This window comes from Pipra filicauda, unplaced genomic scaffold (genome assembly GCF_003945595.2).
Source record: "Pipra filicauda isolate LSUMZ 115617 unplaced genomic scaffold, ASM394559v2 scaffold1165_size32646_pilon, whole genome shotgun sequence".
Classification (NCBI taxonomy): domain Eukaryota; kingdom Metazoa; phylum Chordata; class Aves; order Passeriformes; family Pipridae; genus Pipra; species Pipra filicauda.
In genome coordinates, this window is record NW_024103613.1 from 1 (window position 1) to 14,980 (window position 14,980).

At 61.4% G+C, this 14,980-nt stretch overlaps 1 protein-coding gene across 1 annotated transcript; it reads right to left on the reverse strand.

The window, feature by feature from the left end:
* Positions 1–14,470, reverse strand: TFCP2 (transcription factor CP2). Its single transcript, XM_039384868.1, has 15 exons — positions 14,266–14,470; positions 12,796–12,947; positions 11,253–11,329; positions 10,803–10,908; positions 10,619–10,725; positions 9,260–9,412; positions 7,679–7,789; positions 7,065–7,153; positions 5,771–5,816; positions 4,690–4,783; positions 3,525–3,615; positions 2,872–2,993; positions 1,653–1,795; positions 145–196; positions 1–63 (listed from the first exon to the last, which is right to left on the reverse strand). The coding sequence occupies exons 1-15, from the start codon at positions 14,385–14,387 to the stop codon at positions 26–28; spliced, it is 1,503 nt and encodes a 500-aa protein (XP_039240802.1). The 5' UTR covers positions 14,388–14,470; the 3' UTR covers positions 1–25.
* Positions 14,471–14,980: the final 510 nt, after the last annotated feature.

The window sequence follows — 14,980 nt, forward strand, 5'->3', positions numbered from 1 at the left end:
GGTGTCCCAGGTACCCTCACCTGCCCTATTTCAGGATGACGTGGTAGCTGTCGCTGCTCTCGGCTGCAGAGGAAGGCACAGGTGAGGCCGGGGCAGGTGAGGGGGCGTGGCCAGGTGTGCCCCCCCAGCCCCAGGTGTGCCCACCTTTGAGGGTGTCCAGCAGGAAGCAGGACTCGTCCGGAAGGTTCTGGAGCATCTGGAAAAGAAGGAAAAGGGATTGGGGGGGTTGGGATCAAAGGGTGGGAGGGGCCCAGGTGAGAGCTCAGGCGTGTCTCAGGTGTGCCCCAGGTGTGTTCCCAGGTGTGTCCCAGGTTTGTCTCAGATGTCCCCCAGGTGTGTCTCAAGTGTGTCCTGGTATGGCCCAGGTGTGTCCCAGCTGTCCCCAGGTATCCCCAGGTGCATCCCAGGTGTCCCAGCTGTCCTGAAGTGTGCCCAGGTGTGTCCCAGGTATCCCCAGGTGTGTCCCAGGTGTGTCCCAAGCATATCCCAGGTGTATCCCAAGTGTGCCCAGGTGTGTCCCACCTGTCCCCAGGTGTATCCCGGGTGTATTTCAGGTGTGTCCCAGGTGTCCCAGGTGTGCCCAGGTGTGTCCCAGCTGTCTCAGGTGTGTCCCCAGGTATCCCCAGGTGTGTCCCAGGTGTCCCCAGGGGTGTTCCAGGTATGTCCCAGCTGTCCCCAGGTGTGTCCCAGGTGTCCCTAGGCATGTTCCAGCTGTCCCCAGGTGTGTCCCAGGTATGCCCCAGGTGTGCCCCACGTATCCCCAGGTGTGTACCAGGTGTGTCCTGGGTGTGTCCCAGCTGTCCCCAGGTGTCCCAGGTGTGTCCCAGGCATGTCCCAGGCATATCCCAGCTGTGTCCCAGGTGTATCCCAGGTGTTCCCAGGTGTGTCCCAGGTATGCCCAGGTGTGTCCCAGGTGTATCCCAGGTATGTCCCAGGTATGCCCAGGTGTGTCCCAGGTGTATCCCAGGTGTGTCCCAGGTATGCCCAGGTGTGTCCCAGGTGTGTCCCAGGTACGCCCAGGTGTATCCCAGGTGTGTCCCAGGTGTGTCCCAGGTGTGTCCCAGGTATGCCCAGGTGTATCCCAGGTGTGTCCCAGGTATGCCCAGGTGTGTCCCAGGTGTGTCCCAGGGATGCCCAGGTATCCCCCGGGTTCTCCCAGGTGTGTCCCAGGTGGTTCCAGGTGATTATCCCAGGTGTGCCCAGGTGCTTACCCAGGGTGTTATCCCAGGGGTGTCCAGGTATGCCCAGGTGTGTCCCAGGTGTATCCCAGGTATGTCCCAGGTATGCCCAGGTGTGTCCCAGGTGTATTCCAGGTGTGTCCCAGGTATGCCCAGGTGTGTCCCAGGTGTGTCCCAGGTATGCCCAGGTATCCCCAGATGTGTCCCAGGTGTCTCCCAGGTGTGTCCCAGGTGTCTCCCAGGTGTGTCCCAGGTGTGTCCCAGGTGTGTCCCAGGTGTGTCCCAGGTGTATCCCAGGTGTGCCCAGGTGTGTCCCAGGTGTATCCCAGGTGTATCCCAGGTGTGTCCCAGGTATGCCCAGCTGTGTCCCAGGTGTCCCAGGTGTGTCCCAGGTATGCCCAGGTGTCTCCCAGGTGTGTCCCAGGTGTATCCCAGGTGTGTCCCAGGTATCCCCAGGTGTGTCCCAGGTGTTACCTCGTCGCTGACCAGGACGTGGATCCCGGTGGGTCCCTGTTTGTGGATCTGCTGGATCTGGTGGGCGGAGACGCGGAACAAGTGAGCCAACTTCTCCGAGAGCTCGGCCGCCGTCAGCTCCTCCAGGTACAGCGCGTGGTACACTGCGGACAGGTGAGACAGGTGAGAACACCTGGGACAGGTACGGACACCTGAGACAGGTACATACACCTGAGCTCCTCCAGGTACAGCGCGTGGTACACTGCGGACAGGTGAGACAGGTGAGAACACCTGAGACAGGTACGTACACCTGAGACAGGTGAGACAGGAACACCTGAGCTCCTCCAGGTACACAGTGTGGTACACTGAGGGGAGAGAGGAACATACACCTGAGACAGGTGAGACAGGAACACCTCAGCTCCTCCAGGCACACGGTGTGGTACACTGAGAGGAGATAGGTGAGAACACCTGAGACAGGGACACCTGAGACAGGTGTGCCACCTGAGCTCCTCCAGGTACACCATGTGGTACACTGCAGGTGAGACAAGGACATACACCTGAGACAGGTGAGACAGGAACACCTGAGCCAGGTGGTACACTGGGGACAGGTACAGGTGGTGTGGTACACTGGGGACAGACAGGTGAGACAGGGACACCTGAGCCAGGTGTGCTCCCAGGTGTGCTCCCCCATTCCCAGGTGTGTTCCCAGGTGTGCTCTCAGGTGTGCTCCCCCTTTCCCAGGTGTGTTCCTCCATTCCGAGGTGTATCCCAGGTGTGCTCCCCCATTCCCAGGTGTGTCCCAGGTGTGTCCCAGGTGTGTTCCCAGGTGTGCTCCAAGTATATCCCAGGTGTGTCTCATTCCCAGGTGTGTTCCCAGGTGTATCCCAGGTTTGTCTCAGATGTCCCCCAGGTGTGTCTCAAGTGTGTCCTAGGTATGGCCCAGGTGTGTCCCAGGTGTGTCCCAGGTGTGTTCCAGGTGTACCCCAGGTGTATCCCAGATGTGTCCCCAGGTGTGTCTCCAGGTGTGTCCCAGGTGTGTCTCATTCCCAGGTGTGTCTCATTCCCAGGTGTGTCCCAGGTGTGTCCCAGGTGTGTTCCAGGTGTACCCCAGGTGTGTCCCAGGTGTGTCTCATTCCCAGGTGTGTCTCATTCCCAGGTGTGTCCCAGGTGTGTCCCAGGTGTGTCTCATTCCCAGGTGTGTCCCAGGTGTGTCCAGGTGTGTCCAGGTGTCCCCCCTCACCGAAGAAGGTTCCGGCTCCGTCCCCCTCCTCGGGCTCTGTCCGGGGGTCCCTCCCCTGCCGGGGGTCCCTCCCCTGAGCCGACTCCTGGCACACGTAGAGAGTCAGCCGGGGCCGCACCTGCCTGCAGGTGAGGGACAGGGGAGGGGGGACAGGGGAGAGGGGACAGGGGAGGGGGGACAGATTTGATCCTGAATTCCCAGATTTGACCCCAAACTCCCAGATTCGATCCCAAATTCCCAAATTTGACCCCAAACTCCCGGATTCGATCCCAAATTCCCAGACTTGACCCCAAACTCCCGGATTCGATCCCAAATTCCCAGACTTGACCCCAAACTCCCGGATTCGATCCCAAATTCCCAAATTTGACCCCAAATTCCCGGATTCGATCCCAAATTCCCAGATTTGACCCCAAGCTCCCGGATTCGACCCCGAATTCCCAGATTTGACCCCAAGCTCCCGGATTCGACCCCGAATTCCCAGATTTGACCCCAAGCTCCCGGATTCGACCCCGAATTCCCAGATTTGACCCCAAACTCCCGGATTCGACCCCGAATTCCCAGATTTGACCCCAAGCTCCCGGATTCGACCCCGAATTCCCAGATTTGACCCCAAGCTCCCGGATTCGACCCCGAATTCCCGGATTTCCCCGTACCTGCCCTTGAGGGCGTTGAAGAGCCGGATCCCGTCGGCGGGGCCGCAGATCTGGATCACGTCGTCCCTGCTCAGCTTCAGCAGGTCGGCCCCTGCACAGCCCAGAGCACCCAAAATCACCCCAAATCACCCCAAAATCAGCCCCAAATCAACCCAAAATCACCTGGAAAAAAAACCAGAATTACCCCCAAAATCGCCCTAAAATCAGCCCAAAATCAGCCCAAAATCACCTCAAAAGCACCCAAAAATCATTCCAAAATCAACCCCAAAATCAGCCCCGAAATCACCACAAAATCACCCCCAAAATCACTCCCAAATCGCCCCAAAATCACCTGAAAAAAACCAAAATCACCCCACAATCACCCTCAAAATCAACCCCATCACCCCAAAATCAACCCCAAAATCACACCCAAATCAACCCCGAAATCACCACAAAATCACTCCAAAAATCCCCCCAAAATCAGCCTCAAAATCACCACAAGATAAACCCCAAATCACCCCAAAAATCATCCCGAAATCAACCCCAAATCACCCCAAAATCAACCCCAATATCAGCCCCAAATCATCCCAAATCACCCCCAAAATCACCCCCAAAATCACCCCAAAATGAGACCAAACTGACTCAGAAAACCCGCATTTTCCACCCCAAGATCAGCATTTTTCAGCTCCCAAACGCACAATTTCCCGCCCCAAAAATGGCATTTTTCAGCCCCAAAAATCTGCATTTTCCAGGCCCAAATTTTGTGTTTTTCAGCCCCAAACCTCACATTTTTCAGCCCCCAAACTGGCATTTTTCAGACCCAAAATTGGTGTTTTCCAGCCTCAAAATTTGCATTTTCCAGCCCCAAACCCCACATTTTTCAGCCCCAAAATTGGCGTTTTTCAGCCCCAAAAATCAGCATTTCCACCCCAAAATCTGGCACAGGTGAGGGGGAACACCTGGAACAGGTGAAGGGCACACCTGGCACAGGTGAGGGGCACACCTGGCCCAGGTGTGCCTGTGCCAGGTAAGGGCTGTGCTCGTGCCAGGTGTGCTGGTGTCAGGTGAGGGCTGTGCCCTTGCCAGGTGTGGTTGTGCCAGGTGAGGGCTGTGCCCTGCCCAGGTGTGCCTGTGCCAGGTGAGGGCCGTGCCCTGCCCAGGTGCCAGGTGTGGGGCGGGCACTCACCTGAGAAGTTGCGGAAGAGCCGCGCGAAGGGGCCGAAGCGCTGCCGGTGCAGCCACTGCTGGGCCTCCTGCGGCGTCCAGGTGGGCAGCAGGGTCTGCGGGCACAGGGGCACAGGTGAGCTCAGGTGACCCGGCAGCAGGGTCTGCGGGCACAGGGGCACAGGTGAGCTCAGGTGACCCGGCAGCAGCATCTGGGACACAGGTGGGCACAGGTGACCCAGCAGTGTGCCCAGGTGACCCAGCAGCAGGGTCTGGGACACAGGTGAGCTCAGGTGAGCCTCCTACAGCGTCCAGGTGGGCACAGGTGATCTGGCAGCAGGGTCTGGGGGCACAGGTGAGCTCAGGTGACCCGGCAGCAGGGTCTGCAGGCACAGGTGGGCACAGGTGACCTGGCAGCCTGGCCAGGTGACCTGGCAGCAGGGTCTGGGGGCACAGGTGACCCAGCAGACTGACCAGGTGACCTGGAGGGTTTCCACCAAGGCAGGAGCACAGGTGGGCACAGGTGAGCTCAGGGTGGGCAATGCCAGGTGTGAATCCCCCCGCACAGGTGAGCTCAGGTGAGCTCAGGGGGGGCAATGCCAGGTGGGCAGTGGGGTCTGACAGGGGGGCACAGAAGGGCTGTGGCCTCTCAGGTGCTCCCAGGTGTCTCCAGCTGTCCCCAGGTGTGTTCCCAGGTGCTCCCAGGTATTCCCAGGTGTCTCCAGGTGTGTCCCCACCAGGTGTCCACAGGTGATCTCAGGTGTATCCCCTCCTCGCAGGTGTGTCCCCAGGTGTGTCCCCCCCAGGTGTCCCCAGCTGTCCCCAGGTGTCCAAGGTGTATCCCCCCCCCAGGTGTATCCCCTCCCCCCAGGTGTGTCCCCAGGTGTCCCCCCCAGAGGTCCCCCCCCAGTTGTGTCCCCCCCAGGTATCCTCAGGTATTTCCAGGTGTGTCCCCAGGTGTATCCCCTCCCCCCAGGTGTCCCCCCCAGGTGTGTGTCCCCAGGTGTCCCCCCAGGTGTGTCCCAGGTGTATCCCCTCCCCCCAGGTGTCCCCAGGTGTCCCCCCAGGTGTCCCCAGGTGTCCCCCCAGGTGTCCATACTCACGTCACTCAGGGGCGGGGGTGGCTCGGCCTGGTGGCTCGGGGACCCCCTGGGGACACAGGGACACGTCAGCACTGGGGGCACTGGGAGGGGACTGGGAGGGCACTGGGGGCACTGGGAGGAGACTGGGATGGGATTGGGATGGGACTGGGGAGACTGGGGGCACTTCAATGGGACTGGGAGGGCACTGAGGGCACTGGAGACACTGGGATGGGACTGGGAGAAGACTGGGATGGGACTAGGATGGGACTGGGGGCACTGGGGGCACTGGGATGGGATTGGGAGGGCACTGAGAGAAGACTGGGATGGGACTGGGAGGAGACTGGGGTCAGTCCCAGTGGGATAACAGGAGGTCAGTCTCACTGGGATACTGGGGTCAACGGGGTCACTGTCCCTGGGATACTGGGGTCACTGGGATAGGACTGGGGTCACTGGGATGGGACTGGGATCACTGGGATAGGACTGGGGTCACTGGGATAGGACTGGGGTCACTGGGATGGGACTGGGGTCACTGGGATAGGACTGGGGGCACTGGGTCACTGTCCCTGGGATACTGGGGGCACTGGAATGTCCCCGGGTCACTGGGATGATACTGGGGTCACTGGGATATTGGGGGCAGTCCCACTGGGATACTGGGGTCACTGGGATACTGGGGGCAGTCCCAGTGGAATACTGGGGTCACTGGGATGATACTGGGGTGATCCAGGGGTCCCCCCAAGAGCACTCCCAGTCCCACCCCAGCATTCCCAGTCCATCCCAGCACTCCCAGTGCTACATCTAAGCATTCCCAGTCCATCCCAGTGTTCCCAGTGCCCCATCTCAGCATTTCCAGTCCATCCCAGTGTTCCCAGTCCCCCACTCCAGCGTTCCAAGTCCCATCCCAGCACTCCCAGTCCCACCCCATCATTCCCAGTCCCAACCCGGCTATCCCAGTCCATCCCAGTGTTCCCAGTCTATTCCAGCACTCCCAGTCCATCCCAGCACTCCCAGTGTTCCCAGTCCATCCCAGCATTCCCAGTCCCATCTGAGCATTCCCAGTCCATCCAGTGTTCCAAGTCCCTTCCACTCCATCCCAGTCCCCCCAGTCCATCCCAGCACTCCCAGTCCCTCCCAGTGTTCCCAGTCCATCCCAGTCCCCCCCAGTCCATCCCAGCACTCCCAGTCCATCCCAGTGTTCCCAGTCCATCCCAGTCCCTTCCAGTCCCTCCCAGTCCATCCCAGTCCCCCCCAGTCCATCCCAGTCCCCCCCAGTCCATCCCAGTCCCTCCCAGTCCCCCCAGTATCCCCAGTGCCTCACCCGTCCCCCAGGCGGAAGGTGCCGTGGGAGTTGTTGAATCCCGGGGACGGAGCGCTGGGAACGTACGGAACGTCCGGCCAGGGGGAGCACTGGGACAGGGGGGACAGGGGGGACAGGTGAGGGACAGGTGGGACAGGTGAGGCACAGGTGAGGGACAGGTGGGACAGGTGAGGGACAGGTGAGGGACAGGTGAGGACAGGTGAGGGACAGGTGAGGACAGGTGAGGGACAGGTGAGTACAGGTGAGTACAGGTGGGGACAGGTGGGGACAGGTGAGGCATAGGTGAGCATAGCTGAGTACAGGTGAGCGCAGGTGAGCACAGGGGAGCACTGAGGGGACAGGAGAGCACAGGTGGGCACAGGTGAGGCACAGGTGGGCACAGGTGAGCACAGGTGAGCATAGTTGAGTACAGGGGAGCACAGGTGGGTACAGGTGAGGCACAGGTGAGGCACATCCGGCCAGGGGGAGCACTGAGGGGACAGGTGGGGAGAGGTGAGCCCAGGTGAGGGCCAGGTGAGCCAGGTGAGCTCACCTCGGTGAGGATGGTGGTCTCGTAGGACGGTTGGTACTGACCCTGGCAGCACAGGTGTGCCAGGTGTGCCAGGTGAGCTCACCTCGGTGAGGATGGTGGTCTCGTAGGACGGTTGGTATTTCTCCTTCTCGTGGGCCGTTCGCTTCTCCATCTTCTCCCGATCCGTCTTCTGCTTCCGGTCGGCACCTTTGGGCTGGCACAGGGACACGGCACAGGTGTGGCCACAGGTGTGCACAGGTGTGTGCACAGGTGTGTGCACAGGGGACACAGCACAGGTGTGTGCAGAGGACACAGGTGTGCGCCCAGGTGTGTGTCCAGGGGACACAGGTGTGTGCCCAGGTGTGTGCTCAGGTGTGTGTCCAGGTGTGTGCCCAGGGGACACAGGTGTGTGCCCGGGTGTGTGCCCAGGTGTGTGCCCAGGGGACACAGATGTATGCCCAGGTGTGTGCCCAGGTGTGTGCCCAGGTGTCCCGGCCTTCTCGGGGCTTTAGGAATATTTTTTGGGAGCAGCTCGTCCCGACGGCCTCTGAGGGCTCCGGGGGACAAGGGGTGTGGCTGCCTGGAACACACCTGGGGGCACCTGGAACACACCTGGGGGCACCTGGAACACACCTGGGAGACCTTCAACAAGTGATCCCAGGAGATCCTGGGTGACCCCAGGCGATTCCGGGTGACCCCAGGTGACCCCAGATGATCCTGGGTGACCCCGGGTGATTTTGGGTGACCCCCGATGATGCCGAGTGACCCCAGAAGATCTCAGGTGACCCAGGAGATCCCAGCTGACCCCAGGTGACCCCAGATGACCCCAGGTGATCCCAGGTGACCCCAGGTGATCCCATGTGATCCTGGGTGACCCCAGGTGACCCCAGATGACCAGATGACCCCGGGTGATCCCAGGTGACCCCAGGAGATCCTGGGAGATCCCAGGTGACCCCGGGTGACCCCAGGAGACCCTGGCTGACCCCAGGTGATCCTGGGTGACCCCAAGTGACCCCAGGAGACCCCAGGTGATCCCGGGTGATCCTGGGTGACCTCAGGTGACGCCAGATGACCCCAGGTGATCCCAGGTGACCCCAGGAGATGTCAGGTGACCCCAGGTGACCCTAGGTGGTCCCAGATGACCCCAGCAAATCCTAGGTGACCCCAGGTGAGCCCAGGAGATCCCAGGTGACCCCAGGAGATGCCAGGTGACCCCAGGTGACCCTAGGTGGTCCCAGGTGACCCCAGGTGACCCCAGGAAATCCTGGGTGACCCCAGGTGACCCCCGGTGACCCCGGCTGACCCCAGGTGATCCTGAGTGACCCCAGGTGACCCCAGGAGATCCCAGGTGACCCCAGGTGATCCGAGAAGATCCCAGGTGACCCCAGGAAATCCTGGGAGATCCCAGGTGACCCTGGGTGACCCCAAGTGATCCCAGGTGACCCCGGGTGACCTCAGGTGACCCCAGGAGATCCTGGGTGACCCCAGGTGACCCTAGCTGACTCAAGGTGACCCCGGGTGACCCCAGGTGATCCTGGGTGACCCCAGGTGACCCCGAGTGATCCCAGGTGACCCCAAGTGATCCCAGGTGACTCCGGGTGACCTCAGGTGACCCCAGGAGATCCTGGGTGACCCCAGGTGACCCCGGGTGACCCCGGGTGACCCCGGGTGGGCGTGGCCGTACCTTGAAGACCTTGATCTGGCAGCTGGCCGAGTGCAGGTGTTCGCTGTAGTCGCCGCCGTCGCCCTGCCGGAAGGTGTCGATCTGCACCCGGAACGGGACCCCCTTCTCGCCCCCGTGCTTGCGCAGCGTGAACTCCGTGCTGATGCAGTGCACCTGCGCAGGTGGGACCAGGTGAGGGGGGACACCTGGGCACAGGTGGGAATGCAGGGGAGGGCTGGGAACACCTGGGCACAGGGGAGGACACCTGGGCAGGTGAGCACAGGTGAAAGGGGGAACATCTGGGCACAGGGGAGGGGCTGGGAACACCTGGGCAGGTGAGCACAGGTGAGGCGGGAAACACCTGGGCACAGGTGGGAATGCAGGGGAGGGGTTTGGGAACACCTGGCACAGGGTTGGGACGGGGAACACCTGGGCACAGGTGGGAATGCAGGGGAGGGGCTGGGAACAGCCTCGGGGTCAGGGGGACAGAGAACACCTGTCTGTGGGGCACAGCCCACCTGTGCTCACCTGGCTGAGGGGCAGAGCTCAGCTGTGCCCACCTGGCTAAGGGGCAGAGCCCATCTTTGCTCACCTGGCTGAGTGGCAGTGCCCACCTGTCCCTCACCTGGCCAAGGGGCAGTGCCCACCTGTGCCCACCTGTGCCCACCTGGCTGAGTGGCAGAGCCCATCTTTGCTCACCTGGCTGACTGGTAGTGCCCACCTGTCTCTCATCTGAATATGGATGGGGTAGAGCTCACCTGGCTGAGGGGTACAGCCCAGCTGTGCTTACCTGGCTGAGGGGCAGTGCCCACCTATGCTCACCTGGTTGAGGGGTAGAGCCCACCTATGCTCACCTGGATATGGGGTAGAGCCCACCTGTGCTCACCTTGATGAAGGGCAGTGCCCACCTGTGCTCACCTGGCCGAGAGGCAGTGCCTCCCTGCACTCACCTGGCTGGGGGGCAGTGCCCACCTGTGCTCATCTGGATACAGGGTAGAGCTCACCTGGCTGGGGGGCAGTGCCCATCTGTCCCTCACCTGGTTGAGAGGCAGTGCCCACCTGTGCTCACCTGACTGAGGGGCAGTGTTCACCTGTGCTCACCTGGCCGAGAGGCAGTGCCTCCCTGCACTCACCTGGCTGGGGGGCAGTGCCCATCTGTCCCTCACCTGGCTGAGAGGCAGTGCCCACCTGTGCTCACCTGACTGAGGGGCAGTGTTCACCTGTGCTCACCTGGCCGAGGGACAGAGCCCATCTGTGCTCACCTGGCTGAGAGACAGTGCCCACCTGTCCCTTACCTGGCTAAGAGGCAGTGCCCACCTGTGCTCACCTGTCCGAGGGGCAGGCAGTGCCCACCTGTGCTCACCTGTCCGAGGGGCTCACCTGTATGAAGACCGACGTCCTCTTGGCGGGGTCCCACAGGAACTCGACGGTGTTGAGCTGGGTGGGGTTGGCGCGGGGGTCGATGATGCCCACGGACATCGGGATGTCTGGGATGGGGAACAGGTGAGGCTGGGAACACCTGGGCAGGTGAGGCAGGTGGGGCAGGTGGGGCAGGTGAGCTGACCGATGTCGAGGATCCTGTCCCCGGGGCGGTTCCACCTCCAGCCCTCGAGCTGCTGGTGCTCCGTGTACTGGAGGCGCCGGTCGTGGAAAACCACCCGGAAAATGCTCTGCAGGGAGAGGGGAGGGCACCTGTACCTGCCTGGCACACCTGGACAGGTGTACTTGGACCTGGACCTGGACCTGGACCTGCCCGGGTACACCTGGACAAATGTACCTGGACCTGCCTGGACACACCTGGACAGGTGTACCTGGACCTGTACCTGCCCGGCACACCTGTACCTGCCTTGGTATACCTGTACCTGCCCAGGCACACCTGGACAAATGTACCTGGACCTGGACCTGGACCTGCCCGGGTACACCTGGACAGGTGCACCTGTACCTGCTTGGGCACACCTGGCCAGTTGTGGCTGTACCTGTCTGGGCACACCTGGCCAGGTGTTCCTGTGCTCACCTTGACCAGCTTCCCGTTGATCTCCGGCAGTTCCCCGAGTTTCCTGTTGTCCAACATCCGGATCTCGTAGGACTGACCTGGGGACAGGGGGCACCTGAGGGTTACCTGTGACCACCTGAACACACCTGGGAGCACCCAGAATACACCTGTAACCACCTTACACACACCTGTAACCATCGTGCACGCACCTGTGACCACCTTGGATACACCTGTGACATCCAGAATACACCTGTAATCACCTCACACACGCCTGTGACACCCAGAATACACCTGTGACCACCTGGCACACACCTGTGATACCCAGAATACACCTGAAATCACCTCACACGCACCTGTGACACCCAGAATACACCTGTGACCACCCTGAACACACCTGGAACCAGCCTGCACACACCTGTGACATCCAGAACACACCTGTGACCACCTTACACACACCTGTAACCACCCTGAACACACCTGGAACCACCTTAAACACACCTGGAACCACACACCTGAGCTCTCACACCCCTGGTCCCTCCCACACCTGGTCCTTCACACACCTGCACACACCTGGTCCCTCCCACACCTGGCTTTCCCCAGGCCCACCCTGGCAATCGGGAATTCCCCCTCAGCCGGGGCCGAACGTTCCCGTGGCAACCGTGGGGCAGCGGCCCCGCCCGGCCAGGTGAGTTCACCTTGGTTCAGGTAGGTGAGGGCCAGGTGAGGGTCAGGTGAGCTCACCTTGGTTCACGTAGGTGAGGGTCAGGTGTGAGCTCACCTTGGTTCAGGTAGGTGAGGGTCAGGTGAGCTCACCTTGGTTCAGGTAGGTGAGGGCCAGGTGAGGGTCAGGTGAGCTCACCTTGGTTCAGGTAGGTGAGGGCCAGGTGAGGGTCAGGTGAGCTCACCTTGGTTCAGGTAGGTGAGGGTCAGGTGAGGGTCAGGTGAGCTCACCTTGGTTCAGGTAGGTGAGGGTCAGGTGAGCTCACCTTGGTTCAGGTAGGTGAGGGCCAGGTGAGGGTCAGGTGAGCTCACCTTGGTTCAGGTAGGTGAGGGTCAGGTGTGAGCTCACCTTGGTTCAGGTGGGTGAGGGTCAGGTGAGCTCACCTTGGTTCAGGTAGGTGAGGGTCAGGTGAGGGCCAGGTGAGCTCACCTTGGTTCAGGTAGGTGAGGGTCAGGTGAGGGTCAGGTGAGCTCACCTCGGTTCAGGTAGGTGAGGGTCAGGTGAGCTCACCTTGGTTCAGGTAGGTGAGGCCAGGTGAGCTCACCTTGGTTCAGGTAGGTGAGGTTCAGGTGAGCTCACCTTGGTTCAGGTAGGTGAGGGTCAGGTGAGGCCAGGTGAGCTCACCTTGGTTCAGGTAGGTGAGGGTCAGGTGAGGGTCAGGTGAGCTCACCTTGGTTCAGGTAGGTGAGGGTCAGGTGAGGGCCAGGTGAGCTCACCTTGGTTCAGGTAGGTGAGGGTCAGGTGAGCTCACCTTGGTTCAGGTAGGTGAGGGTCAGGTGAGGGCCAGGTGAGCTCACCTTGGTTCAGGTAGGTGAGGGTCAGGTGAGGGTCAGGTGAGCTCACCTTGGTTCAGGTAGGTGAGGGTCTCGTCGTGCAGCTTCACGGCAGGTGAGGTGGCCGCGCACAGAACGTACTGGAAGGGCAGCACCTTGTCCGTGCTCTCGGCAGGTAAACTGGACTCCTCCTGCTTGAAGATGGGCAGGGCCAGGACGTCACTGCGGGAGGGGACACACACCTGAGACAGGTGAGGGGGGACACACCTGAGACACACCTGACACCTGAGACACACATCTGAGACACACCTGAGACAGGTGAGAGGGGACACACCTGAGACACACACTTGAGACACAAACACACCTGAGACACACACACCTGAGACACACACACCTGAGATACACAGTTGAGACACACACACCTGAGACACACACACCTGAGACTCACACACCTGAGACACACACACCTGAGACACACACACCTGAGATACACACACCTGAGACACACACACCTGAGACACACACACCTGAGATACACAGCTGAGACACACAGCTGAGACACACACCTGAGACAGGTGAGGGGGGACACACCTGAGACACACCTGACACCTGAGACACACATCTGAGACACACCTGAGACAGGTGAGGGGGGACACACCTGAGACACACACTTGAGACACAAACACACCTGAGACACACACACCTGAGACACACACACCTGAGATACACACACCTGAGACACACACCTGAGACACACACCTGAGACACACACACCTGAGACACACACACTTGAGGAAGCCGGAACACACAACTCCCTCCCAACTCCATCCCAACTCCCTCCCAACTCCCTCCCAACTCCCTCCCAACTCCAACTCCCTCCCTGCTCCTCCCCAGCCCCCCCGGGCTCTGTGCCCGTTTCCCTCCCGAGTCGCCCCCGCTGTGACCCCCCGACCCCCTCAGGCCCAGCCCTGGCACAACTTGGGGTTCCCCCCCTCACACTGTCCCTGTGCCCCCCCTCGATATTCTGGGGTCCCCCCAAGGATTTTGGGGTCTCCTCAAACATCCTGGAGTCCCCCTGGACACTCTGGGGTCCCCCCAAGGATTTTGGGGTCTCCTCAGACATCCTGGAGTCCCCCTGGACACTCTGGGGTCCCCCCAAGGATTTTGGGGTCTCCTCAGACATCCTGGAGTCCCCCTGGACACTCTGGGGTTCCTCCTGCTGCCAGTGCCGGTGCCCAGCTGGAGCACGATGTCTCACCTTCAGCACATTTTGGGGCTCCCCACCCCCTCACGCTCCCCCCGTGCCACTCTCTGGATATTTTGGGGTTCCCCCGGACACTCTGAAGTGCCCCCGGACACTTTGGAGTCCCCCCAGACACCTTGGGGTCCCCCCAGGGATTGTGGAGTCCCAGCTCCCTCCTGCTCCGGTGCCCAACTCCCCCCAACGCCCTCACCTTCCAGCACATTTTGGGTTCCTCACCCCCCCGCCCTCCCCCTGCGGATATTTTGGGGTCCCCCCCGTGTTTTGGGGTGCGGGTACCTCATGCTGTAGGCTCCTGCCCCCAGCTCCTGCCCGATGCCCGACAGGCTGGCGTCGAAGTCCTGCACCAGCCCCGACTCGATCACCTCGTCCGCCAGCGGCAGCTTCAGCGCCCACGCCATGGCCCCCAGAAACGGGGGGACACCCCAAAAACGGGGGGCACCCCAAAAACGGGGGGCACCCCAGAAACGGGGGGACACCCCAAAAACGGGGGGACACCCCAAAAACGGGGGGCACCCCAGAAACGGGGGGACACCCCAGAAACGGGGGGCACCCCAAATACGAGGGGGACACCCCAAAAACGGGGGGACACCCCAAAAACGGGGGGCACCCCAGAAACGGGGGGACACCCCAGAAACGGGGGGACACCCCAAAAACGGGGGGACACCCCAGAAACGGGGGGACACCCCAAAAACGGGGGGCACCCCAAAAACGGGGGGACACCCCAAAAACGGGGGGACACCCCAGAAACGGGGGGACACCCCAGAAACGGGGGGCACCCCAAAAACGGGGGGACACCCCAGAAACGGGGGTCACCCCAGAAACGGGGGGCACCCCAAAAACGGGGGGACACCCCAAAAACGGGGGGCACCCCAGAAACGGGGGGCACCCCAGAAATGGGGGTCACCCCAGAAACGGGGGTCACCCCAGAAACGGGGGGACACCCCAAAAACGGGGGGACACCCCAAATACGAGGGGCACCCCAGAAACGGGG